Source organism: Trachurus trachurus (assembly GCF_905171665.1).
Source record: "Trachurus trachurus genome assembly, chromosome: 18".
Lineage (NCBI taxonomy): Eukaryota > Metazoa > Chordata > Actinopteri > Carangiformes > Carangidae > Trachurus > Trachurus trachurus.
Window position 1 is genome coordinate 14,832,472 of NC_139909.1, and position 26,992 is coordinate 14,859,463.

General features: G+C 40.6%; 3 protein-coding genes and 1 pseudogene across 4 annotated transcripts; all 4 read right to left on the minus strand.

The window, feature by feature from the left end:
• Nucleotides 1–3,031: 3,031 nt before the first annotated feature.
• LOC311001908 (uncharacterized protein) lies at nt 3,032–4,709 on the minus strand (the record flags this gene model as incomplete). The annotated part of the gene is made up of 3 exons (XM_083993087.1): nt 3,032–3,502; nt 3,924–4,626; nt 4,705–4,709. The coding sequence occupies 3 exons, from the start codon at nt 4,707–4,709 to the stop codon at nt 3,032–3,034; spliced, it is 1,179 nt and encodes a 392-aa protein (XP_083849213.1).
• A 2,167-nt stretch (nt 4,710–6,876) lies between these two features.
• Nucleotides 6,877–11,405, minus strand: LOC311001909 (GTPase IMAP family member 8-like; annotated as a pseudogene). Its single transcript, XR_014596506.1, has 4 exons — nt 11,337–11,405; nt 9,405–10,199; nt 8,474–8,478; nt 6,877–8,303 (listed from the first exon to the last, which is right to left on the minus strand). The product of XR_014596506.1 is annotated as a GTPase IMAP family member 8-like (transcript).
• A 1,349-nt stretch (nt 11,406–12,754) lies between these two features.
• LOC311001910 (GTPase IMAP family member 4-like) lies at nt 12,755–14,321 on the minus strand (the record flags this gene model as incomplete). The annotated part of the gene is made up of 2 exons (XM_083993088.1): nt 14,273–14,321; nt 12,755–13,890 (listed from the first exon to the last, which is right to left on the minus strand). The coding sequence occupies exons 1-2, from the start codon at nt 14,313–14,315 to the stop codon at nt 12,755–12,757; spliced, it is 1,179 nt and encodes a 392-aa protein (XP_083849214.1). The 5' UTR covers nt 14,316–14,321.
• Nucleotides 14,322–22,195: 7,874 nt separating this feature from the next.
• LOC311001672 (myeloid-associated differentiation marker homolog) lies at nt 22,196–26,259 on the minus strand. Its single transcript, XM_083992788.1, has 2 exons — nt 26,155–26,259; nt 22,196–23,824 (listed from the first exon to the last, which is right to left on the minus strand). The coding sequence occupies exon 2, from the start codon at nt 23,692–23,694 to the stop codon at nt 22,816–22,818; it is 879 nt and encodes a 292-aa protein (XP_083848914.1). The 5' UTR covers nt 23,695–23,824; nt 26,155–26,259; the 3' UTR covers nt 22,196–22,815.
• Between the last annotated feature and the right edge of the window lie 733 nt (nt 26,260–26,992).

Genomic DNA, 26,992 nt, shown 5'->3' on the forward strand with positions numbered 1-26,992 from the left:
CTGCAGTGGAAACACGGCTATTGTCATGTTATGTGTGACCTTTATTCAACTGAAAACTAAAACGGACAAAAAATTATATCTGGGGTAAGAAAACAACCATATCAACCTGTATCAGCAAAATGTTGAAATAGGCTTCCACTCCTAATACGTACTGTCTGTGAACAAATAATTTGATTAATCAACAAATAAAAAACAGAAACGTTTATTTCCAATATTACGTTTTTAGTGTGTGAATTTCCTTAAATGAATTCTTTGATGGATGATTTTACTTTTTGATTTCCTTTTGTCAGTCTTTGTACATCTTCATATTTAAAGCATCCAAGAAAAATACTATCTCTAAAAGAAATAATTTGTGGGTGACTCAAAGACTCAATTTATCAATGCAAGCGACAAAATGTATAAATCAGCAAGCTACACTTACAATTTTAACATTTTAACACTCATACACACAGGCACACAGTGACCTCAACAGAGATCCATCTGCTTCATTTCTACAGATCAGTTGGCTCATAACAAAGACAGGTGTGGCAGGGCACATCTACAGCCCAACAAAGCTTGACTTACCGGAATAACAAGGATGTCTGTTGCCATTTACGGTAATTGCCTTGTTTAGTTTTGCCAGAATTATTTCGGTTATTATAGTCTGTGTAATTGAATACTTGTACTAGCATACAGACACACATGACAAGATAAAGGAGTTAACCCTTTTCTGAAATTAATAGATTTTTTAAAAAATTTTTAATTTACTTATTGTTAAAAAAAACAACTTATATTTGACAAGTAATTAATTCAGTGCTGTTTTTACTGTACTTTATCATAACATATAGTCATAACGCCAATCACTTTTTGGAAAATGCGGAAAAAAACAACAACTAACAAACAAGTACATTATAAAAAGTAAATCATATCTTTTCTTCCTCATATTTGTTCTGTATGAAATGGAGAGTTGTGTTATAAATGTGTTTTCAGGTTTTGCTGAGCACAACAACTCAACAGCTGTGAATCCTATTCCATAGGGTTACATTTTCAATATTTTTAGCTGCAGACAATTGTGAGTCATCCAAGTCTTCAGTTCATCAAAGCATGCCTTTATACAGTAGGGAACATTTACATTTTTTACCCAAAAACTTTTTCTATTCCTTCCATGTCTGATGACAATGACTGAAAATAACAGATTTAGACCCAGTGATGTGACTTTGTTCTTCCCTTGTCCTTTGGTCTGGCTCGTGAAATTGAAGTTTCTTTGTCTAAGTGCCCTGACATATGCACTGCATGTCTCTTATTTTCATATTTGGTTCCATGGTGACACATAACACTGGTATGATAATTATCGCTTTAGTCAAATACAGCCCAAGTTCCTGGAACATGTTTTGTTTAGTTTTGTTTCACTTTTCTTTTCAGTGAGTAAGAAAAAAGTGGTCATATGTGAGAGATGTAAAAACTTTTATTTGTAACAGCTTTGGCTCAAATTTCAATGTCGTGTAAAAGTTGAATTTTCTGTTATCGAGGATTATAACATAAAGCATATGATTATAATTTTCTGTACAGAACTCTGTTTAATGGTTATCAAATCAACACTTATGGTGTACTATTCCTTATCAACTGTTCATTCAAAATTGATTGAAAAGTGTCTTTGAGCACCTGTAAAAGTGCGTTATAAATCAAATGTATTATTATTATTATTATAAAATAATATTTCACGTACATGAGTGTTTCCCTCACCAACACTGATCACCTGTCCATCCTGTAGTGTTAAACTTCCCTCTAGTGGTGAGATGATGTGGGTGAGATGATGTGGTTGCAGTGCTTCCATTGCACTTTTTTTTCTTTCCTTCTCTTCCTTCTCTTTTCAGGCGAGTTTTGTCAGTTATAGTTCACATCTCTCCTCGGGCTTTAGCCTCATAGTCGGTGATTTTGAAAAAAAAAAAAAAACAACAACTGAGGAGACACTTAAGGGTGATGAAATTTATTTATTTGATTTACAGAAGTTTAAGAGAGAAAAAAAAATCACATAACACTGATTATTTCACAATTTATCACTTAAATCCACATCATGTAATTGTAATAGCAAGGAGTAGTTTTACAGAAAAATAAGTATAGTGACCTTGAACAAATGGATTAAAATTATAGCTGATGAATCACAGGTTAAAGTCAAGGCCAATAGGTGATACTACTGTACTATATATGATGCAATTACCAAGCTAAAGAAAATGAGAGCTAGACACCTATTGTCATTGGACCCTTCCAGGCTGTCTGACATGGTTTTATGAACAGGAGAAAAAAAGTAACAACTACATTTTACTATTTTTAACAGAAAATCAAATGGAGTATGAATCTGAAGAATACACACTTAGTGCACATGCTGAGTAACCTAGATAGACTATATAAAACAGAGTCAAACACAGCAAATGTATATTTTAAATAAATGTTATGCAAGAAAACAAATAGATATTAAAGAAGCTATTTCCAGTTCAGCCTTCTTGTCACAATCACCTCTATATTCACTCAATGCTTCATTTTTTTTTATCCATTGTCCATTTGTCACTTTCTTGTAATAACAACTTTTTGTTTTGTGAACTGAAGGTAAATGTTGTTTATAATAAGTTATGTTCCTCATAAAAGCAGAAAAATAATTTGGTGATATTGAATGAAGAGAAGGCTCATGTCCTGTTGTTGTGAAATGTACATTTAGCTACACTCTCCTATAATAACAGGAATAATGCCACTGACAACAACAACATTATTAATACACCAAACCATAACAGAATGGTCCCAGCAATTGGTACTTTCACACAAAATGATAACAACAACAACAAGAAGAAGGTGACCACCAGCAATATGATTCCTGCACATCTGGAATAGTTTGTCAATAAGTAATTGAAAAACTTTTTCAGAGCCCACTGTGGATTTTTAAAAATGTCTACTACTGCTGTTACTATTACTATGGCAGTTATTACTATTCCTGTAAAAGCTCCTCCAACAAATATTCCTACTGCACTACCCACTCCTGCTGCACCCGCTGCACTACCTACTACACCCGCTGCACCTGCGGCACTACCTCCTCCTGCTGCACTACCTCCTCCTGCTGCACCTGCGGCACTACCTCCTCCTGCTGCTCCTGCGGCACTACCTCCTCCTGCTGCACCTGCGGCACTACCTCCTGCTGCACCTGCGGCACTACCTCCTGCTGCACCTGCGGCACTACCTCCTCCTGCTGCACCTGCGGCACTACCTCCTGCTGCTGCACCTGCGGCACTACCTCCTGCTGCTGCACCTGCGGCACTACCTCCTCCTGCGGCACTACCTCCTCCTGCTGCACCTGCGGCACTACCTCCTGCTGCTGCACCTGCGGCACTACCTCCTGCTGCTGCACCTGCGGCACTACCTCCTGCTGCTGCACCTGCGGCACTACCTCCTCTTGCTGCACCTGCGGCACTACCTCCTGCTGCTGCACCTGCGGCACTTCCTCCTCCGGCTGCACCTGCTCCTGCTGAAGCTCCACCTAAAGCTGCTGCTGAAGCTCCACCTAAAGCTCTACCTGCTACTTTTTTTGTTTCTGATGCAGCTGTCATAGCCACTTTGTCTTTTTTTGTTGCAGTTGCTTGTTTTTCATTGGATTCCTCGGCTCTTTCATCTACTTCTTCTGTATCTGTTGCTGCATCTTCTCCTGTTTCCGCTGTTTCTTCATCTTCCTCTCTTCCTGTTGTTGTTGTTGCTACTTCATCTTGTATTTTTGGTGCTGCTTCATTTTCATCTCCTTCTTTGTCTTCTATCTTTGTTGCTTCTTCCACTGTTCTTTTTATATCTTTCAAATATTTTCCTTCTCTGGCTTCATTCCCTGCCTGCACTTTCTCTGCTGCTCTATCTGTTGGTCCTGCGGTGTTCTGCAAAACTACGACAGCTGGGCTGGAGAAAGCTTCTACCATTGATTCTGCTGCAGGGCCTGTTAGTTTGATCCACATACTCTTGGACACACTTTTGTTTTTGGTTTTGCTGGTTTCTCCTTCTGGCATGTTACCTACTGATTCTTTGTTGCCGGTTTCCTCTGTTTCCCTCTCTGCTGCTTGCAACATCTTGTTGGTGTAGTAGCCCCCTTTGTTTTCTATCACTAGCTTGTCTATTGTGCTGAGCAGCTCTGCCACTTGGTTCTTACTATTTTTATTATCAACAACATGACACCGACCCCCACATTTCTTCACTAGATCACTGAGACTTTTCTCCTGACCCACAAACTCTTCAATCTTCATTCCTTCAGGGAGCTGATCACCATGAGTGAAGACCACCACAGCGCATTTTAAGGCTTCCTCAGAAAACAACTGACACATTTTGTCAATCGCATCCTTCTCTTGCTCTGTGAATTTCTCCACTTTCAGCACAATGAGAAAAACATGAGGTCCAGGAGAGCACCCTGTGATCCAGGTCTTCATCTCCTCCTCATGTCTGTCAGTGTCAAAGAAACCAGGAGTGTCAACCACAGTGATTCTTCTTCCATGAACAGATTTGGACTTTGTCTGACATTCACTTGCTCCACTGATCGGAGTGTGATGTATCTTGAACACATCCTCTCCAAAGATGGTGTTAGCCAGGCTGCTTTTCCCAGCTCCTTTTGTTCCCAGCAGGACAATCCTGAAATTTTTTAGCACTAGAGGAGAACATGGGAAAAGTTAAAAAAAATAATAATAATAGTTACGTTTTTCCAGTTACAACATATTCATTGCAATTATGTGTCCTGTACAGTCTTGTTACAGGACTGAAATTAAGAATTGAAGATAAAATATTCAGTTTTACTAAATTGAACTTCTTAGGTCAACCAGAAAAAGGTCCTGTATCCTAACAAGCTGAAAGGCAGCATAAAGGCATCTATTGTAGACGGTTGTCCAACTAAATGGTCTCACAGAGCTACAACAGTAACTGGACTTCAGGCTCTGTCGTTTTTCATCAACGAATTGTGGTCCAAATATGTAAATCATTACCTTTAATGGTCTTCCCAACTCCAGATGTTCCTGCGATGATTCTGGTTGGTGGCACTAGGGGAGCAAAGTGATTAACAGTAAATAACATCAAACAGCACTGCCTCGGCTCATTTCCTCACTATAATAATGTCAACACTGGTTTATATGATGCTAAATAACTATCATAACAGTATTTTTGTTCAAGCATGTGCCACTTTTTACCTGCTGGTTTAACTCCTGCCATGGCTCCTTCTCTCTCAGTAACTTGTTCACCTCCTTCTGCAGCTCTGTGTCCTGGCGGTGGTTGCATCAAAGCTCCTCTGACAATTCTGTTTATGATGAGCTCTTTGCTGTTCTCTGGGTCTTCTGCATCTGCTGCTCCTTTTTCTACCCCCTTTATTTCCTGCAAAACTACGATACCTGGCCCATAGAAAGCTTCCCCTAATTTTTCTGCTGAAGGGCCTGTTAGTTTGATGCACGTGTTCTTGAAGACATTGTCAGCCCCATTGCTCCCACCTCCCACCTCTGGAGCCATGTCTTTGTTTACCATCACCATCTCGTATCTTGTGTTGAGCTGTGTAGCTTTGCTGATGCTGGAGTAGTTGTTTTTTGTTTTGTTTTTTCCCCCTAGTATTGATTATCAGTGAGGTGACACCAGCTGTTGAACTTCTTCATCAGATCACTCAGAGTCTGTCTGCATAGGAGGAGATAAATGAATGTATCATTAATCACACTTTTTGTCTGCAGTTTTGCTTTACATACTGAATGGATTTATTCATGCCTACATCAACAAAGGTGTCTCACAGTGTCTAAGAGTATAACTTCACATTATGTCCTGTAACGCAAAAGTTCATACACATTCATTATGATATCTGCAGATATAAGTTGTAAACTCATCCTGTGACAGTCTAACTTTAACGATAGAGTAGTGCGTAAGCTTGAAAAAAAAACAATGCCTCCTCCTGGGTGGCATAAGCCTGTGAATATTCTCATTTGTCCAGGTCATAGTTATCTCAAAGACATTTAAATCGAAAGCAACTAAGTCCAGTTGCTTTCTGTTTTGTTTTCTTTGAAACTCCTGGGTGGGATTGTCCTGAAGCGCAGCATCACATTTCCTCACCCTCACTTACCCCTGATGCTGCATTCCTGTCTCTGTACGCTGAGCAACTGGAGAGCTATAAGATCCCTACTCTAGCTGATGTTGCTGTGTGCTGCCATCTAGAGGTTGCTACACATCACAGCTTGGTGTTTTCTTAGTGTTTACGGTTTCACTTTCCTCTAACACTAAATTCACGGTCGTTTTTGTGATTTATTTCTACCCACAATCAGCATGTGATCCGTGTCTGTGTCTGTGGGACCTTAACAACACAAACAGTTAAAGGGCTTTGGTTTTATTTCTTGGCTGCCATGTTACACAAAAAACAATGCTAAATTGATTTCAGTAACTGCAGATTGAAAGACAGCAGTCAGTGCTAATGAAGACGTGACCTTAACCTAACAACCCCTGTCGTCTAAAGACAGACAAGTTAAGAGAGAATAACCATTTAGCCTTACCAGTTCCGTGTGTTCCCATGTCCTTTCTCCTCTGCTCTCACTCTGCTTTCACTTTCAATTTGATGTGCCAGTTGAAGGGTGGGGGCTATTTTGGGATTTCATCCCCTCCCCCATACTCAAACAAGAAATTAAAGAGGAAGAAACCCTGCTGTGGTGCAAAACTTAAGACAACAAGAGACATAAAGTACACTCAGATGTCCCATGTTACACATCTATGCTGCTTTATTAATTTAACATCAGTGATGATAGTACATTAATTGTACAGCAACATCAGAGCTTGTTACCATCAATATTGTTTATCATTATGATCAAAACTATTAACCTTTTTGATAAAGAGTACAATCTACTTTTATTCAGCCAGAAAGCACAAACAAAAAATGTGATGTTAGTTTTCAACAGTGACAATCATTTTTATATAGCTTAGCTTTTTGTTCATTTTTATTATCCAGTATATGAATAAACATAATCAAGTGATGGATTAAAGGTAGCTGATAGCAAGTTTTTACTGTGAGATATGATGTTTTAATCATGAGCCCTCAAAATGTGCAAGTCATTTTGGCTTTCCATCCTGTCCTGACTGTGGATGTAGAATTCTGTCAAACAATCCAACTGTACTATTGTAGGCACACAGGGCGTCATCTTTGACAGCCCCTGCTGTCATCTTCACAGCTTGCCACGGTGTTTCTGCCTCCTCGGATGCATAGTATCCTCGAACACCACCAGCCCCTGCTCCTAATACAGCAGCTCCAATTGTAAGTGCTGCTCCAGCTGTTCCTGCTGCACCTCCTCCTGTTGCAGCTGCTCCTGCTGCTTCTCCAGCTGCTGCTACTGCTGTTCCTGCTGCTGCTGCTTCTCCAGCTGCTACTGCTGTTCCTGCTGCTGCTCCACCCGATGACCCTCCACCTGCTAATGCTGCTGCTGCTCCTAATGTTAATTCTAGAGCTTTTTTCAGATGTGGAGTCTTTGCAGACATCTTTAAACCTGTATAAACTGCTGCAACCATCACTGCTACACCACAAAGAGCTCCTATCAATGCACCTGTTGCAACACCTGCTGCTCTGATCCAAAATCTATTAAATACACTGGCTTTAGCCCGTCGTCTGATCTCTTTCCCTGACATATTTCCTGGTGACTTTCTAATGTTTGCCTCTTCTTGCTTGATTTCCTCCTGCACTGCTTGTAGCATCTCATTGGTGTAACACCTTCCTTGGTTTCCCTTCATCTCATCTATTGTTTTCAGGAGCTGTTCCACCTGAAACTGGTTGTTCCTGTACTGATCTTCTCCATTTCCGTTCCAGTATTTATTGTCAATGACATGGCACCGATTGCCACACTTCTTCACCAGATCTTTCAGAGACTTGTTCTGGTTGACAAAGTCCTCAATCTTCTTTCCTTTAGGGAGTTGGTCACCATGAGTGAAGAGAACGACAGCATACTTAAAAGCTTCCTCAGAGAAATACTTAATAATTTTGTTGATGACAGCCTTCTCCTGCTCTGTGAACTTTTCCACTTTCATCACAATGAGAAAAGCATGAGGCCCAGGAGCGCACTCTATGATACACCTCAGTATCTCAGGTTTCAGGTTCTCTTCTGGTTGGTCTGTGTCGAAGAAACCAGGAGTGTCGATCAAAGTGAGGCTTCTTCCATGGACAGATCTGGTTTGTGCTTCACATCGACTTGTTTCTGAGTTAAAATTGTCACTGGTCTTGAACAGTTTCTCTCCAAATATGGTGTTGGCCAAGCTGCTTTTCCCTGAGCCAGTTTTTCCCAACATGACAACTCTCCTTGTGTTTGACTCTAAAAGAAACAACAACAAAAACATATCAGTATGAGTGTTAGGACAACAAAGGTCCTCGGTGTTCAAAAATTACAATGAAAGGAAAAACACTTATTACTAAAAAGATAGAAATAGTCTGTAGGTAAAATTGCATGGACTATCTTAATATTTTTACACCATGGATAAGGACCACAACTGTTGGTGAACATTTATGCTGAAATGTACAGAAATAGAAAGGGACCAACAAAATGTGTAACCCATGTTGACAGCTGAACATCAGGGCAATAAAACATGAATATATTATGGAGCATAGTAACACCAGACTAATATCAACAAGTGTCCATACTATTTTTATGATGTACTTTTTGCCTTTCATTGATAGCACAGTCAAGAGAAACAGGAAATGGGGAGGCAATACGGGGCGCTGCAGCGAGGGCTATATGGGGCGCCTGCTCTACCCACTGAGCTAAACGACGCCCCAAATGTCTATAATATTAAAGGAGACGATTAGAAGCGAAGCCTGTAAATCCACATATTTTTGAACTATAGGCCTACATTGACTGAGTTTGAGCTGACCACAGTTTAGTGGTGAGTCCTTTCCACTCATTTCATGGATGTATTCAGACATAGGCCTACAGTATTTTCCCTAGGTTGCCCAAAAATATGAAAAAGTACTAACATTGACAAAAGACAAGCAAAACCATCCTTCCATGCTGAGAAGAGTTTCTATTAAAAACACACACAAGAACTTGAATGAGAAATAAGCTTTTTTTATTTGTTGATTATTTATTTTCCAAAAACATTTTTCAACAGAGAGAGTGGAGAGTTTTAACTAAGCATGAGAAATCCAGAAACAACCATTAACTTGGAAATGATTTCACATCACTTATTTCAGTTTTTCACTTTTCTAATTTTCATGTTTGTCTCCAAAAAAGAAACTCAACAGAAAATGAGTGATTTGCTAAACTTGTAGCATTTATAGCAAAGCACAAAGTAACAGCAATAAACAGTGCCATAATGCTCAAAGTGAGACACTGCAATGTTTGAGACAAGCCCAGAGGAGATGGTGGTCTAGAGTGACATCTAGTGGCAAAGATGATCACTTTCTATTACTCTGTCACAGGATAGAGTGTATTACTGCTTTGGGTTTCATCATTTTTGAAATGAGGAGCACACCAAAGATCACTGCTCCAGCAGCCATCACTGATCTCTTACTTAGAAATGTCTTCAAATACTTAAAGATGTTTAGAAAAGATGGTGATGATGGATTAATGTTCTTCTCTTGTTCTTCCTGCCATTCCTGCAGCATCTTTGCTGTGTAGCAGCCTCCTCTGTTTTTCACCATCTTCTCTATTGTGTTGAGCAGCTGTGTCACCTGGAACTGGTTGCTCCTGTATTCATCCTGTTGCTTGTTTTTCCAATATTTATTATCAACAACATGGCACCGACCACCGCACTTCTTCATCAGATCACTCAGATCTTTGTTCTGGTTGACGAACTCTTCAATCTTCGCTCCCTGATGAGCTGATCGCCACATGTGAAGACGACTACAGCATATTTTAAAACTTCCTCAGAGAAGTACTGACAGATTTTAGTGATGACATCCTTCTCCTGCTCTGTGAATGTTTGCACTTTGAGTACAATAAGGAAAGCATGAGGCCCAGGAGAGCATTGAGAGATACATCCAAGTATCTCAGGCTTCAGTTCCTCCTCAGACCTGTCTGGATCAATGAACCCAGGAGTGTCGACCAAAGTGAGCTTCTGTCCATTGATGGATCCAGTTTGAGCTTCACATTTTCTCTTTGAAGAGCTGGTACCGTGGTTGACGGTAAACAGTTCCTCTCCAAATATGGTGTTGGCAAGGCTGCTGCGCCCAACTCCACTTTTTCCAAGCAGGATGATCCTCCATGATGCGTCTGGCATTAGGAGAAAATAGTTTGAAATATTTTTTTTACCCAACAATGTCTTTAAAAATGTCATACCTATTAAGTGTCAGACGTAGGAAATATGAAGCCAACATGATAGACTGAGACTGAGAATGGCATGGAATGTACAGTCTCTGTGGCTCTATTTTATTTTATGGTGATTGTTAATGACTTTATACAAACAGCGTTAACCCGGACAGATAAGACTGTGCTTGTCTATGATCTCTGTAGGGTTGCTAGTCTTAACTAATGATTAATTTGACCTAGTTTAAAACAACAAGTATCTGTAGCCTACATACAGTAAAAATATGGTGAGTAGGTCATGTGTTTGATAGATGTTATCTACTGATACTTGAAAGCACAAAACTTAAAACATTGACTGACTGACTGTGACTGTTTTGACTGATTATCCAATATCTGCTGCACATTAAGCAGCTGGTGTATTTAGGCTGGTGGATGTGTGAATTAATACGTTCATGCAACGAGAGATTGTTGATAAAGTGTGAGGTGGAGTGTGGCACGTTTGTTATCTAGCCGACACATGTGTCACGTGCCAAAGACATGCATTTGCGTGATACAAGTTTGTATTACAGTAAGTAAGTGATACTCATGGTCATAACTAGCTTTCCCTACGTTCATGAAGGTGGCATTGGCATAGCCTACAGTTTACAGGCTAAGAAGCCTGTCAGTCATTGTTGTTCCCATGACAATGAGTTGTTTTGGAGAGATGGGGCGGGAGCTGGCATGGGACCCGGGAGTGTGCTGTGCGCGAGCCTGGAGAGGAGCGCTAAGTTAGACCGAGGAATTTCGTTTCTTGTGATGTTGCTGTTGGCTATGGCCCACAGCACCACTCGGTATTGTTGCGTCCCCGTCTGTGACCCGCACCGCACTCGCACCAAAACTTCAACTGGGTCGACCTAAAACCCCGATTTTACGTCTTATAATTATTCTGCAGCACTAGTTAGTCAGTTTAAGGACAGTTTAGACCGTGAGTCAGAGAGAGAAACATAGAGAGGGAGAGAGGTATGTTGCAGCCCCGTGAACAGTTTAGCTCTGTAAATGATTTTCCGTCATATATTAGTTCACTCGGTGTTCACAATATGAGTGGCATAAGTAAATGTAACTCACCATCCATGGTGTGAAGAAAGAAGTTGACACAGTGTCGAGAGTCGAGAGTGACACGGACTGCGTGGCTTGTTCTCCGTCTTCACTCCCAAGTGGCTGCTTGCCTGTTGCGCATAGTTTCAGTTTCTATTTGACTTGGTTGCTCTGACTTCCTGTTGAACCCTCAAATAAGCTAACACAGGGTTTTGTTTACATATTAGGAGTGGAAAGACACACACACACACACACACACACACACACACACACACACACACACACACACACACACACACACACACACACAAAGTATAACGTTAATATCAAGTCTTCATCTCTGTTCTGAACAAAACATATCTGATGTCTCCCATGCTCATATTTATCTGTTTGGTTTCTGAGGAAATGTGCAAAAATTGACTGTGCGTGTGATCATACTGTGGTGGCATGTGTTAAGAGACCCCAAAATATACAAGAAATGTCATCCTTTATTATTGTTGTAATAGCATCTGATTAGGCTGGAGTTTAAACAAAGAAAATAAGAGAATTGCTTCGTGGAATACTCCATGTTTATTACAGAGACCATTACAAGAATACAGGTTTTACTGCTCTCTCTTACAGTTAAAGAAAAGTGATAGAACATGCATGGCTATATCTCTCGTAAAAAAAAAGAAGTAAATCTTATAGAAAATCACATAAGCTGTATATGTGACAAAGAATAATGAGAAGCCGTCAATATCTGGATGATGTATTGAATTATCTTAAGTAGATGAAATAATATATGACTTGTGGGTTATTAACTCAATTGTTGTGACTCCCAGGACTATGGTGGTATTTGATGTTTGATTTTCTTTTTTCCACTTTTATTTTTCAGTCTGTCTTGATCACGGCAACACAATTCTCAGATTGAACATGCATACAGGTTCAAAATGATTCTGCAAATAATTGAACAAACCCATGTCCCAGTCAGCCATAAACATAATACATTACATGATACCCCTCTATTTGTGTTAATTTAAATGATTTTAAGACATTATTTCACTTCATTCTTTATGATAATCATGTATGAAAAAAAACATCAGGGAGGTGATTCAAAAGATAATAAAGTACATAAACACATGTAAAAAGAGTGAGTGCATAATGACAAAGTGAACACATACTACAACAAAGACGTTTTTCCAGCTTTTCTCCCATCTCCCAGAGACACCAATTTAGCAAGTTGGTCAAAGCAAGCCTGATTTCTAAGAGCTAATGTATCTGACCAGTTGAAAAGTATTTTTATTGTAAGAACAACATGTTTAATCCTTTACCTAAATATTAACTTTGTATAAAAAAAAGAGACGTGAACAAGCTTTTTGTATATGAAAATATTTCTTTCAAAAACACTTTCTGTTTGGAAAAAAAACAACAACAAAAAAACCTTTCTACCGAGTGTAAAGAATCAGTTTCTATAAACGATTTGGTTCTTCTATCACATTGTGAGCCCTTTTCAAAACAGCCCTAGCTGTGTTCACTACTGCCTCCCTGACTGAACCTGCTTGACCAGCTTCTTCATATCCAATAAAACCTCCGACTACCGCCCCTGCTGTTGCTGCTCCTGCTACTGCTGCTTCAGCTGCAACGGCTGCTGCTCCAGCGAGTTCTGCAACTGCGGTTAACAGAGCTTCATTTGGTGCACCTCTTGCTGCTGCTGTTGCGGCCGCTGACATCTCTATGAAGGCTCTCTCTGGTGTTACTGAGGCCTTTACTGCTTCCCTCCATCCTCCCATTCCTGCTCGTGCTACGGCTTTGACAACTAATGTAACCATCACTGGCACACCAAGCAGAGCTCCCAACAGGGCTCCTGTGGTAACACCAGCTAATTTCTTGAGAAGATTTGAGACAATTATTGTTGCTGTCTCTACGTTCTCTTCCACTGACAAACGTGGAAATAACCGTCTGAGCCACCTTATCACTTGTTGTCTTACTCTCGATATTACTTGTAGCATCTGATTGGTGTAGAGACCTTCTTCTTCTACCATGCCTTGAATTGTGTTTAGTAGGTTTGCCACCTGGACTTCGTTGTTCCTATATTTGTGCTGGTTGTTTCTCCAGTATTTATTATCAATGACACAGCACCGATTCCTGCACCTCTGCAGCAGATCACGCAGCATCTCATTCTGACCAACATATTCATTAATTGTCATTTCTTCATCGAGCTGGTCACCATGAGTGAAGACAACCACAGCATGTCTGAAAGCCTCCTCACCAAAACACTTTCTTATCCTGTCAATAACCTGCTTCTCCTGCTCTGTGAATCTCTCCACTTTCAGCACAATGAGAAAACCATGAATCCCAGAAGCGGATTCTGTGATACACCTTGAAACCGCAGTGGCCAGATCCTCCTGAGACCTGTGTGTGTCAAAGAAACCAGGAGTGTCGATCAAAGTGACTCTTCTTCCATTAACAGATCTGGTTTCTCTCTGACATTCTCTTGTTTCAGAGTTTGCAGTGCAGCTTCTTGTAAAAACATCTTCTCCCAGTATGGTGTTACCCAGGCTGCTTTTCCCACCTCCAGTTTTTCCCAGAGGGACAATCATCCATTCTGACAATGAAAAATAATTAGATGTACATTTGTAGACATCAGAAAATGAAACATCATGTTTTACTGTGTCATTTATTCTCCCAGCAGATCTGCAAAGCCTTCAGGTCTTGTTTTGTGAGTATGTTTTTTGCCTTTATTTGATAGAATAGTTGAGAGACAGGAAATGGGGAGGCAGAGAGAGGGGGAATGACATGTGGTATTCAAACCGGGGCCAACTGCAGCGAGGCCTCTATATATGGGGCATCTGCTCTACATCTCTAAATTTTGAGGGTCAGCACTCATTTCTATAACTAGTAATGGAGATGTAATAGAATATGGTTTTACTGACAGAATAATGGTGTGATTTAATTGTGCTTCGTGGCATCTCAGGGGTCAAACTCACCACCTCCATTGTTTGGATTCACTTGAGCGGCTTCGTTACTCATCTTTGAGGACAGGTGTGTTGATCCTGTGGAGAGGTGCAAAGTGAGAAAGAACAAACACACAGGAAAACATTGAAATTGCAGAATCAGTAGCAAATGGAGGTGGGTTGTATTATACAGTAGAGCTGCAACAATTAATCGAACAATAATCAATTGTTAAATTATTCGTCAGCTATTTTGATGATCGAATAATCGATTTGTTCCTTTACAACAATAAACTGATTATGTCTTTGGTTTGTTGACAAAAAGACATTTCAGGACGTCATCCTGTGGTTTGGGAAATTAATTTATTTTATTACATTAATCAAAACCTTTAATTATTCTGCCTGTCACAGGATAGAGTGCACTTCTGCTTTGATTTTCATCATTTTTGAGATGAGCACACCAAAGATCACTGCTCCAGCAGCCATCACCGATCTCTTACTTAGAAATGTCTTCAAATACTTAAACATGTTTAGAAAAGATCGTGATTTGATGTTCTTCTCTTGTTCTTCCTGCCATTCCTGCAGCATCTTTGCTGTGTAGCAGCCTATATTAACAAAAACATTCCACTGATATCTGCTTTAATATAAGTCTTAAATAGTTATATCTTCCGACAGCAATCACATACATAGAGTGTTTGGACTGAAACACGGGTCTGTCAGTCACTCTGCTCTGCTCTGAGCCGAGGAGAAAATATTTATCGTATCCTACAGTTTTTATCCAATGAGGAGAGAGAACGGCATGCAGGGCTGTGTGTGCAGCCAAGGGACGCCGTGAATGTGGTGACGTAGGGACGAGGACTGTTATGGTGCATTCAAGGCAACCCGTAACTCGTGTTTTTCCGACCCGTGAAGTCGTACCAGTTCGATCTGGTACGAGTTCACGGGTCGGAAGTTACGAGTGGCCGTTATAGTGACTTTCACAGGTAAAACAGGTCGGAAAAACACGAGTGGGTTGCCTGGAACGCTACAAAGTCGTAAGTTGTGACTTGAAGCTGTAATTTACGGTTTCAAAAGCCTGCCTGGAACGCAGCATTAGCCAAAACGACCGGATCGCTTACTTCTGCTTTAACTTTTCCATTTTTTGTGGTTGGATTGTTCCTTATCTAGCTCAAGGTTATAGATAATTGAACTTTAAAATATGTTAAATCTTTAAACATGATTAAAATGTTTAGAATATTAATAATGTGATAACCTTGTCCTAGACTTTGAAAATTAGCCATCCTATTACTAGAGGCGCCTCTAATTCATTAGATCTGTATGACGGCCAGTCGGCCTGATAGGTGTTGGTCAATTTAATTATGATGGAGTGTTTTTGACTATTTTTGTATGTTTTGGTTTTGCACAAGATGGGTTTTGATTTATACATTCCCTTTACCATGTGACTCACCATGTGACCCTCGGGGGCAGGTTTAAAAGCGGGGCGTCTAATGTGTATGAGTTAGTCTGATGAAGAGCTATGAGCTCGAAACGTTACTACTGATGTGCTAATAAATCTGCACATAAGGGAGCTGATGTGTGCGGTCTCCTCTTTTTGCTTTTCCAGACGTAGGAAATACAAAACCTACATGATAGACTGAGAATGGCATGGAATGTACAGTCTCTGTGGCTCTATTTTATTTTATGGTGATTTAGTTTATACGCACAGTGTTAACCTGGACAGATAAGACTGTGCTTGTCTATGATCTCTGTGGATCTTTTGCAGGGTTGCTAGTCTTAACTAATGATTAATTTGACCAAGTTTAAAACAACAAGTATCTGTACGTATGGTGAGAAAGTCATATGTTTGATAGATGTCATCTACTGACACTTTATGATGAAAGCACAAAACTTAAAACATTGACCGACTGACTGTGACTGTTTTGACTGATTATCCAATATGTGCTGCACATTAAGCAGCTGGTGTATTTAGGCTGGTGGATGTGTGAATTAATAGGACGTTCATGCGATGAAGAGAGTGTTGGTAAAGTGTGAGGTGGAATGTGTATGTGTCGGCCAGATAACGTGCCAAAGACGTGCATTTGCATGATACAAGTTTGTATCAAGTGATACTCATGGTCATAACAGCTTAAATCCATTAAGCTGCTGGTGGTCACGTAAATTAATACGATCTTGGTGAGAGTGGGTGTTGAACTGAAAAGGCTGAAAAACAAATAACAGAACCAAGGACATGATGGCCATTTTCACAGGACACATCAGGAAACAGCCAGATGGTTTAGGAGTAAATAAGAGTAATAATAATAGTTTACATTTAGCGCTTTTCTATCGATACCCAAAGCTTGTACAGAAACCATTGTTCACTCATACCACATTCACACCGGTGAGTAGGCTCACTCTGATTATCTGTCTTGTTCTGCAGCACTACTTTACTGAAAACACAGAGTTCAAAACAGCGATTCTGGTGATTCTTCAACTATCGTAGAATTTGTGTCCCTGGCAGATATAACAAAAACTGAAACACATTTCTTGTTTTTTATTTTACACTTACATGACATCAAGAGGAACTTTGAAAAAAGTCAAATGTCATTTCCAACATGTGAAATCCTTTTCACCACATATATTGTCATTTCCATCACAACACACATTTTCACATAAAATTCATAAAAATTAACAGTGAAACTAATAATATTTTGCAGTTTTGGAAATTATGCAGCTGAAATCTCAATAAATGCCCTGAAACATGTGTTATTTTCAATATTTTGTTTGGAAAAACAACTTTTTTGTGGTGTGGTGGAAATTATGCTTTCCACTTAATGTTAGACTAAAATGTCAAAAAACATATATTATCTAAATAATTTTATCACAACAGCTATCAGAATGTGTTTCTATACATAATTGAAAAGTATACATCTGAAAAAAAAATCTCAAAATATATGTTTGATTTTCTAAAATTTTCAAGACCAAATTTGGCCGTAGTTGAAGAATGATAAGTGAACGAAACTCACCACCCATGATGTGAAAGAAGAAGTCGACACAACGAGGAGTGGTTTGGCGTGTGTGTTTACTCTCTGGCTGCCTTCCTGTTGCTGTGCTGCTTCCACTCGACTTGGCTGCTCTCAGTGGGACTTCCCGATGAACTTTCAATGTAAGGCGGGGTTTGTTATATAAAGACTGGAGTGTAAACTGTTAATGATCATAGTTTCAGTTTCAATTTGACTCAGAGCATCTGTATTCAAAATAAACAAAATAATATATCTGATGGCCCCCATGCTCATATTATTTGACCTAATTAAACTGTGGTAGCATGTACAAGCAATTTCGTCCTTTATTATTTGCATAAAAACAATCATGGAACAATATTTCATTTTATTCAACTTGTATTTATTTAGGTGAATTAAAAATGTATTTAGAATCTTATTCAGTACAGTGAATACAGAAACTCACCCTCTTAAATCATTACAATTACTGCAATAAAAAGAAATATTTTGCTGATTTGATCAATGGCTGACCTTTATTAGTCAGCCCTTCCTTGTCATTTTGTGTACTGCCGGATCACTGAGGACATGTTCAGACACTGTATGTGATGATGAACTCAAACTTCATGAAGTAGTAAATTAAGATCTGAGTAAACAAACAAACAAACAAAACCAGGGATACCCAATAGTTTGTATAATAGTAATAGTAGTCTATATCTCAGTCTTAAAGGATTTAAAATGTTTTATTTTGTATTAGGTTATTTTGGTCAAAATTTAGGCACACGTTGCATTTGATCATTTCCTATGCAACAACATGTAAAAAGCAACTTCTGTTGAGACTTTAAGTCAGCATCATCAGCTGTAGATTCACTGAATGCAACAGGCTTCTGCTGCTGCTTCTGCCGCTGCCAGCACTGTTGCCGCCGCGTCTCCTACTTCACTTAACCCCTCTGCTGCTGCTGCCATCTCCCCCGCTCCCTCTGCTGCGGCTGCCATCTCCCCTACTCCCTCTGCTGCGGCTGCCATCTCCCCTACTCCCTCTGCTGCGGCTGCCATCTCCCCCGCTCCCTCTGCTGCAGCCGCTCCTTCAGCTGATGCTTTTGCTATTCCCTCTCCTGCTCTTGCTGCTCCTGCTGCTCCTGCTGCTCCGTCCACTGTATCTTCTGTTGCCGCTCCTGAAGCTGGCCCTGTTGTTTCACCATTTTGTTGTTTTCCTGGAGTTTCTTCTGCAGGAGCATCCTTTCCTCCAAGTAGTTTGGCTAACGTGAGGAAACCAGCTGCAGATTTGGCCACTTCTCCTCCCTTAATCAGTGCTGATAGTACTTTTTTACCCGGTGTCTCTGCTGCTTGTTCTGCTGTTGCCCCTGCAGGTGGTTTTTCTTCTCCTGCACTCTCTTTTGTCACTGCTTGTGTAATTGTGTTTGCACCTTTTGCAGCGCTGATTAAAAGTGCAGTTTCTGATCCGAGCAAAGCCAACATCAGCACTTCACCTGCGACGTTAGCGAGCTTGGCAACATTCTTCTTATAGACAGAAGATTTGGTTTTCTCTCTGGTTTCTTTCTGACATGCGTTTCCCTCCTGTCTGGTTGCTTCCTCCTCTTCCTTCATTTCTGTCTCCACTACTTGTAGGAACTTATTTGTGTAGTGACCACCTTTGTTGTCTGCTACGATCTTGTCGATGGTGTTGAGCAGCTCCTCCACCTGCAGCTGGTTGCTCCTGTATCCGCTCTGTGGTTCACTTTTCCAGTATTTGTTATCAACGACATGGCAACGACCACCGCACTTTTTAACAAGATCAATCAAACCTTCACTCTGACTGACAAACTCCTGAATCTTCATTCCTTCTGGAAGCTGGTCGCCATGAGTGAAGACAACTACAGTGTATCGTAAAGCCTCCTCTGAGAAGAACTGGCACATTTTCGAGATGACCTCCTTCTCCTGATCAGTGACACCCTCCACTTTAAGCACAAGGACAAAAGCATGAGGCCCAGGGGAACTCTCTACGATACACTGGAGTGTTTCACACTGCATGTCCTCCTCTGACGTGCAGAATCCTGGAATGTCAATCAAGGTGATGTTTCGCCCCTTGACTAGTTTCGACTCTGCTTGGCATTTACTTCTTTGTGAGACAAGAAGCTGGTTTGTTTTGAACACAGTCTCTCCCAATATGGTGTTGCCAAGGCTGCTCTTCCCAACTCCAGTTTTCCCCAGGAGGATGATCCTCCTTGTTGGTGGTTCTAAAAAAATAATAACTCAGATTTATTTATTTATTCCTTTCCTTATGCTTGGTGAGTATTCGGCTTAGTCACTTTTCCTGTCACAGCAAGGATGAGACACACTTTGTAATCTCAACCTCATGCAATCAAGAATGTTTGTGGACTTCGGCCAAAGGCAACTATAGATAGCACATTGCAATAAAGATGTGATTATCTAACCCTCTGATTAATTTTAACAGGGTGGACCTGTCTGCATTATGTCAGTTCAACAACACCACAGAGTACATTTTCAAATATGATCATTGAGGTCTGAAGACTACTGATGTTCATGTCAAATTTAAAACTTGTAGTTGTACTTGTAGTGTTTGTAGAGTACCTAATAAACTGCCAACTGAGCATACAGTATACATAGATTTCATTATGCATTACATAAACCCTAAAACAATATGGCTAGATAAACTCCAATGAGTTAGAGAAGCTATAGTGAATCAACCAATAGAGCATCAATAAAGAAAACCACTTTAAAATGCAAAATATTGCACTGATGCAGTAATCAGTGTTCAACTGTTCAGGCCTTGAGAGAAAAACTGAAATAATATTGTTCACTGATCATGAATTTTGCTCATTGTGAATAGAAAATAATTCAAAGGAGCATTGAAATTATAGTAAATAGTAACATAATGAATAACGGAATAGTAAAGTATCTGAACTCACCAGCCATGTCGTTAACAAAGACAGTTGAGTAGTACCCTGGTTCTCCAATTAAGGACCTGTGTCTTATTTTATTTTCTCTGTTCTAGTTCAGCTCTGTTTGAACACATGACTCTGTCTATATATCTGCTACAGTATCGGCTGGTCAATGATCACTGATGCAATAAAAGTAAGAACATTGAACAGGATTATTAAAAACCCAGATAAGAAGCACAATCTTATGCCAACCACAATTCACATCGCATCAGCTAATTTTTCTCTGTGCCAAGTTCATGAACTATGATCAACAGCAATACTATAAAGAGGAGAAAGAAAATCAAACGTCAAATATCAAACATAATATTGTTTAATCCTAGAACTAAACAATCAAGTCAAAAAGTTCACAATACAAAAGTAAAGGAACAGGGTGAGAATGTTTGTGTTTCCTCGTTTAAAGTTTCTTTTTGGCATTGGTAAAAGACACAAAAACTGGTCCTTGTGGCACAGTTATTGAAGACACTAACACATTTTAGCCAATGTACTGACCTGATTTCTGCTTTATACTGAGTTTACATTTTCTTTTGCAAATGACTACACACGGTTATCTACATAACACACATCACTCAAAACTATAAGCCTCAATTATGAATCACCAGCAAACAGAATGCAGCAGTGAAAACACCTCAAGTGTTTGAACTGTGCATTTCCTGGACAGTTGGCAGCCTCTGCTGTTGTCTTTTTTGCCTTTGATGAGTGCAATGAAAGATTTCTAAAATGTCAACAAGGCTTATCTCCAGTTGTAAGGTCATGAACTCTTTTAGACTTGGTGCTGCCATAGTAAAAGTGCAAATTCAAAATATTTGCCTCAACTGTCGTTTCTCCTCTCTTTGCTTTGGCCTTGTGATATAAAGAAGAAAAATTACAGTCAGGTAAATGACAGGTGGTCAGGATGCTGTGTCTTATCTAGTTTTCCGTTGTCCTGATCCACTTCCTCTAGTGCTGTTATGAATATAAAAATCAAAGCCACACCTTCATCTGCAGCTTAAATGATCCGGTGACCCACAACACTGTCTCTAATGTAAGTGCTGCATTGACAGTTGACATCTGGTCAACGCTCACTCACATGTAATAAAATGTACATCCAGGAACCAAGATATTAAACCTGACACTTATTAACCATAATTCACGTCATCAGCTCTTACTTTGGTTATGAGAAAGTTCCAGGAACTGCGTTTAAGGCGTTGCCATGATAAAGTTACAAATGCAGCCTTCTTGTTTCAGCTGTGGGGGAGATGATTCCTCCTGACTTTGCTTTGGCCTTGAGGTATTCACGTAAATTCTTAACTGCGTTAATATCAATCTTAGCTGTGTTCTCTGCTGCCTCCCTAACTGAACCTGCTTCATCATATCCAATAAAACCTCTTACTGCTGCTGCTGCAAATAATTTCCTGCAGCTCGTCTGTTGGTGTTTCACACTTTACAAAGCTTGAAGCCTGTACACAGGGTTTCAGTTCATGTGAAAACCTTCATCAAACAACTGAACTGACATTTTTTGGGTTTGCAAAGTGAAACCAACCAAGTAGCCCAGCACCACGTCATATTTCAACAGTCATTTGTTTACCATTGACCAGTCCAGTATGGCCACTCTTTCTGAAATGAAATTGAATGAATTTTGAAAAACTAAAACATTATGTCACAGTAACACAATAGTTTTTGTTGTTGTTTTATCTGTAGCCATTTAAATTGAAATCTGGATTGTGGTGATGACTGTCTTGCCTCATTTGCTATTTTCAGTTTCTCATATGTTTCCTGTCATTTATGCTCTTCACCATGTTTGATTTGTCAGGTCTGCAACAGCATGTTGTACATCATCACTGAATGCAATACTCTCAGAATAATTTAGCTATTTGCAAATGCCACATGTATGATTATCCCCCCTTAAGTGATAGCAGGTACATTAAAGCTCATGTTTCAGATTAAAGTACGTTTTACTTCATACAGATACAGGTAACCGTCTTTGCCCATAATGTCAGTAATAAAGAATAATAATAACAGTTGCATGAATCACACATTCCTTTAAACACAAAATATTTATTGGTTTCACTAAAAGCTTAATTTTCTCAAATACACAGATTTTTTAATACTGATACTTTTGAAGTATTTTTCTTCCAAAACCTTATTAACAATAGATAATAAGAATAATGTGGAACAAATCTTTTCATTGGCAGGTGCACTCCTTATCAGAAAACAAAGATTGTATGTGTGTCCAATAAAAAGACAAACATCTAAAAAAGAAAAAAAACATTTCACTTTTCTCTTTGGTTTACTGCTGTGTTCTCTCCAGTGTGTTTGACTTCAATGGATTTAAACAGACCTCATCTTGTTTTGATCGTCATGTGAAATCCAACATTTGGATCTTTCATTTTCTACTCAACAAAAGTCACATTGGAGTTTAATCACTGTCATTGCAGATAGCTGGAAAGTATACAAACATGTGCAGATACATACACACCTAATGGAAGTGAGCTTGTGTTATGTTATTGAGCTTTCCTTGTATCAACAGGGCTTTTTAATTCCAGCATATTACAATAAGGCAGCAAATGGTTAAAGTCATGTCAGCTACACTCAATCTCCTTTGTTTATTCCCTTCATCACTCGCTGAGGTTTCTTTTCCTTTTCCCTTTCATTTCCTCCTTCCTTCTCAGACAGTGACAAACACCAGTCTGGCGGTGTAGGCCAGGTCGGCGAGGTACAGCAGGAAGTTGAGGGCGGTGAGCACGGCCACGGTGATCAGGTTTGTTGAGTTAGAATTGTATGTGTAACGGTCCTGGTACTGTTTGTCAAACTGGTAGACGGGCCAGATGATGGTGGCGGTCAGGTACATGATGGCCGCCAGGAGCCCGTACGCCGACAGGAACTTGGAGAAGGGGATGGGGAGGCAGCCGGTGCACTCCCCCACACACAGCACCACCACGGCCATGGAGAGGATGAAGCAGATGCAGTACACCGCCATGCACCACTTGAGCGCCGGGTGGCGGTCGTACGAGACGGGGTTGCTGACCAGGATGAAGATGACGCACGCCACGAAGGTCTGACACACCTTCAACAAGCCCGGAGCCGTGGCCATGTATCCCGCCACCTCTCCCGGCCTGGCCTTCGTCAGGCTCACCTCCCCCATGTAGGCCACCGCCGCCAGGCAGGAGAAGACGGTGGAGACGATGCGATGGTCTCGAACCTCGCTGGAGAGAGACCGGCCCTTCAGGAAATAGATCGGGAAGATGATGGAGGCAGAGAGGCAAAGGAGGGCGGCGTAGCAGGCGATGGTGATGGGGAAGTTGTTCCAGGACACCGGTGTTCGGGCCTGGAGGCCGCACTGCTCCACCAGCAGGACCAGCAGGGTGCAGGCGAAGCTGAACACCCAGCAGAAGAGGCACCAGTCGGCCATTCCCCCCAGCTGGCCCCCGGCTCCGTGAGGCAGGTAGCCTCCGTGTGCTGCGACGCTGAAGGCCACGCAGGTGAACAACAGGGCGGCTACGCGCACCCAGAGCAGCTGGGACATGGGAAATACAATCTGAGGCATGATGAGATCAGGCTATCAGTCAGTCAGGATGTGAAAACCGCTTCTGTAGTCCAGCGAGGATGTAGATAACGTCTTGGAAACTGAATGCACTGAATCCTGTGTCCAACTTGTCATATACCCCGTTGATGTTCTGCAGAAAGGACAAGAGACAGAGAGTTTGGTGAAATTATAATCAGGAGTTTTAGATGCAAAATGAAAGCAAAGTACTACAGGATTATATTGCGTAATTTAAAGCAGAAGTAAGCGGAATGTTTGTGTTAATATACTAAGTCTTAAATAGTTATATCTTCCGACAGCAATCACTTATATAGAGTGTTTGGTCCGAAACACGGGTCTGTCAGTCACTCTGCTCTGCTGTAAGCCGAGGAGAAAACTTTCCTTGTATCCTACAACCTTTATCCAATGAGGAGAGAGAACGGCATAAAGGGGCGGTCCTCTCTGTGTGTGCAGCCAAGGGATGCGCGTGAATGTGGTGACGTAGGGACGAGGGCGGGGACTGCTAACTCCATCAGCTGACAGGAAGTTATAGCCAAAACCACCGGATCGCTTACTTCTGCTTTAATGACGCATCCTTGAAGTTTCTGTAGTCTTGTAGTTTCATGTTGTAGAAATGCACAGCTGTCCAGTGACTAAACATGAGTCAATGTGAAATAGTGATAAATTGCAACATCACTAATTTAAATATTCCTTGATGGACATGTCTAGGCTCAAACTAACATTGCATGAGAAGGAATGTTTGATGGATTTTGATTTATGTTTTCAAGCTGTGACCTGTGCAGGGTAGGTGTACAGGAAGTTGAAGTTTGCCTGCGGAAGCCCGGAGGGAGTTGGAAAGTCCCTCAAGTCTAAAGCTGAGGCGACTCAGTTCCAAATATTTGACGTTGCTGCCCTCTAGTGGTACACAAACTGTAGTGGTTCTTAACTCAAGTCAAGGCAGTTACTGTATAGCCAAATATCAATCACAGTTCTGCCTCAGAGAGTTTGACAATCTGAACCTGTGAAACAGATTTAATCATCATTACATTAAGTGATCTCTGGACTATAAGACTAGAATTTATTCTGAATCAGATGATAATTCATTCCAGTCATAAAACACAAAGTCTTGGAAACGGGTTCTTCCAAGGTTTTAATGCAAAGAGGTGACGGGCCTGAGATCTGCAGTTTCATAAACAGTGATTTTAAAGTTGATGCAGATTTTGAGGGAGGTGTTCGTGAGTGAGAATGACATCATGTAGCTCTCTTCCTTTGTCTTATACGCCCAGCTTTCTCATATATTGCATGTGCATATTTCCTGTCAGTGCAGAGCATAGTGTTGAACTGCATCAGGGTGATTTATGGTAGTGTGAGCAGAGTGAGCATCTCCACAGTCAGACCATCACTGAAACACACGCACCTTTAGTCACTGGTAGTCTGATATTTCATGTAGATGTAGATTTTAAATCACATTTCTTGTGTATGATTAAATCGACTGATAATGCTCTCTCCACAGATGCTGCGATCTCAGGTCAGAAACCTTCATTCAACAACAACAACAACAACAAAAAGTCCATGACTGCTGCCTCAACAGGTCAAGGGGACAGTGCACATATCATGCACAAAGCATCACTCACAGAGAAACACAAGTTCCCTCCATCGACCCACCCTAAAACTGAAAATTTCATTACTCACTAACCAAACCTACCAGCTTCCTGTTCTGCAGTGAGAACACAGGAAACAGCTCTTAGTTGCTAATGGCCTGTCTGTCTGCAGGAACCTGCAATGGCAAGACGAACTATAATGAGCCCTTAATCACTTTACCAGGACACAATGAGTTGGATCTCAATTGATGATACAAGCTTCTTTAGCCTACTGCATGCAGAAGTCAGTGAATTTGAACATGAGGGGTCTATACTGCTCAGAGTTTCACTACTGAGAGATGTCAGTTCATATAGGCTACAAATGAGTCAACACTAACCTGTTGAAACACACACTGATAGAGATGTGGTTGTGTGGTGCATGAGGTTGTGCTCCAGAAGCTGGCAGGAAACCAACCTTTGGTTTTGTTAGTGGCCTTGAACATACCATGCATACCCAGGGAGGGTATTTAAAATAAACAGAACCAGACTGCTATACTGTAGGTACATCACCATGTTCAGGTTGACCATTTTCATTACTGTGAAATGAGGTCACACCAACAGAAAAAGCTCCTTAAAACTCACTAGAAATCTTTACACAAACCGTTTTAAAGCAGAACCAAAGCTGTAAAGCACTGGATTATTCAGTAGCGGTATATTTACTTTGCTGGGAAGACACATACATGAAAACCGGCTCAATACGCGAGTGATGAAGAGGTTTTCCGTCTCCAAATAGCGGACATACCGCGCCCAGCTCAATGCCAGAAATAGTCCATGATTGAAGCGAGCTGGTACCTTCCACATCAACTCTACGGGAGAGCAATGCAAGTTAGAAGATCGACCTTACCGTTTCCTTGGCTTGAGGGTATCCTTTTTTTTTGTATTTCATTAAACTTTAAGTTCCTGTTACGGAGTGCGTACTTCTCTGGCGCATCCCCCCTTCTCTCATCTCAGCCACCGATACCTCCCAGCTCCACGTCTCCCACGCCCCGCGCTGGCCATATTTGGTAAAGTGTTGAATCCCTCTCTAAGCCTTTAGTGAGGTCATGGTAATTCCACTTCTCCAGTGCTTCTCATATTTAGTTTAGGCTGGGCTACCAATAAAAACATGCTGAGAGTCTGGGTCAAATGAAAAATCTGAATGATCCTTCTGGCAAAGATACCTCTATTTTTTGGGTGCGCCCACTTCCCCTCCACTTCACATCTGTTTGTACTTATGGGCTTTTGAGAGATTTGCCGGATTGATGCGATTCTTTTTAAGGTTTAGGCCTTTACAAATCACATTTTCCTGATATCATATCATAGGCTATAGGCCTAGCCTATCAGCTTATACCTAAACTATGATGCATTCTGTAGCCTATTACAAGTGTTATTAATTGTTATTAATGTAGCTAGTTATTCGCCGTTTTATTAATAATTATTTGCCAAATATGCTGGATAACTTATTTCTATAGCTATAATTTGTGATTCAAAGTGCATCACATGTTTGGGTCCAGACTCAATAAAGGCCATAAAGTCTGATGACAAGAAAATCATATAATCAATAGGATGACCAACATAAGTGAAGTTCCATCAGGTGTCAGTCTCTATACCCTTCTGGCTATAATTTCAATTTTTGATATCAAATATATAGCTAGTAGTTTATATTATCAATAATGGTCTCAATAAAGGTCATAAAGTCTGAT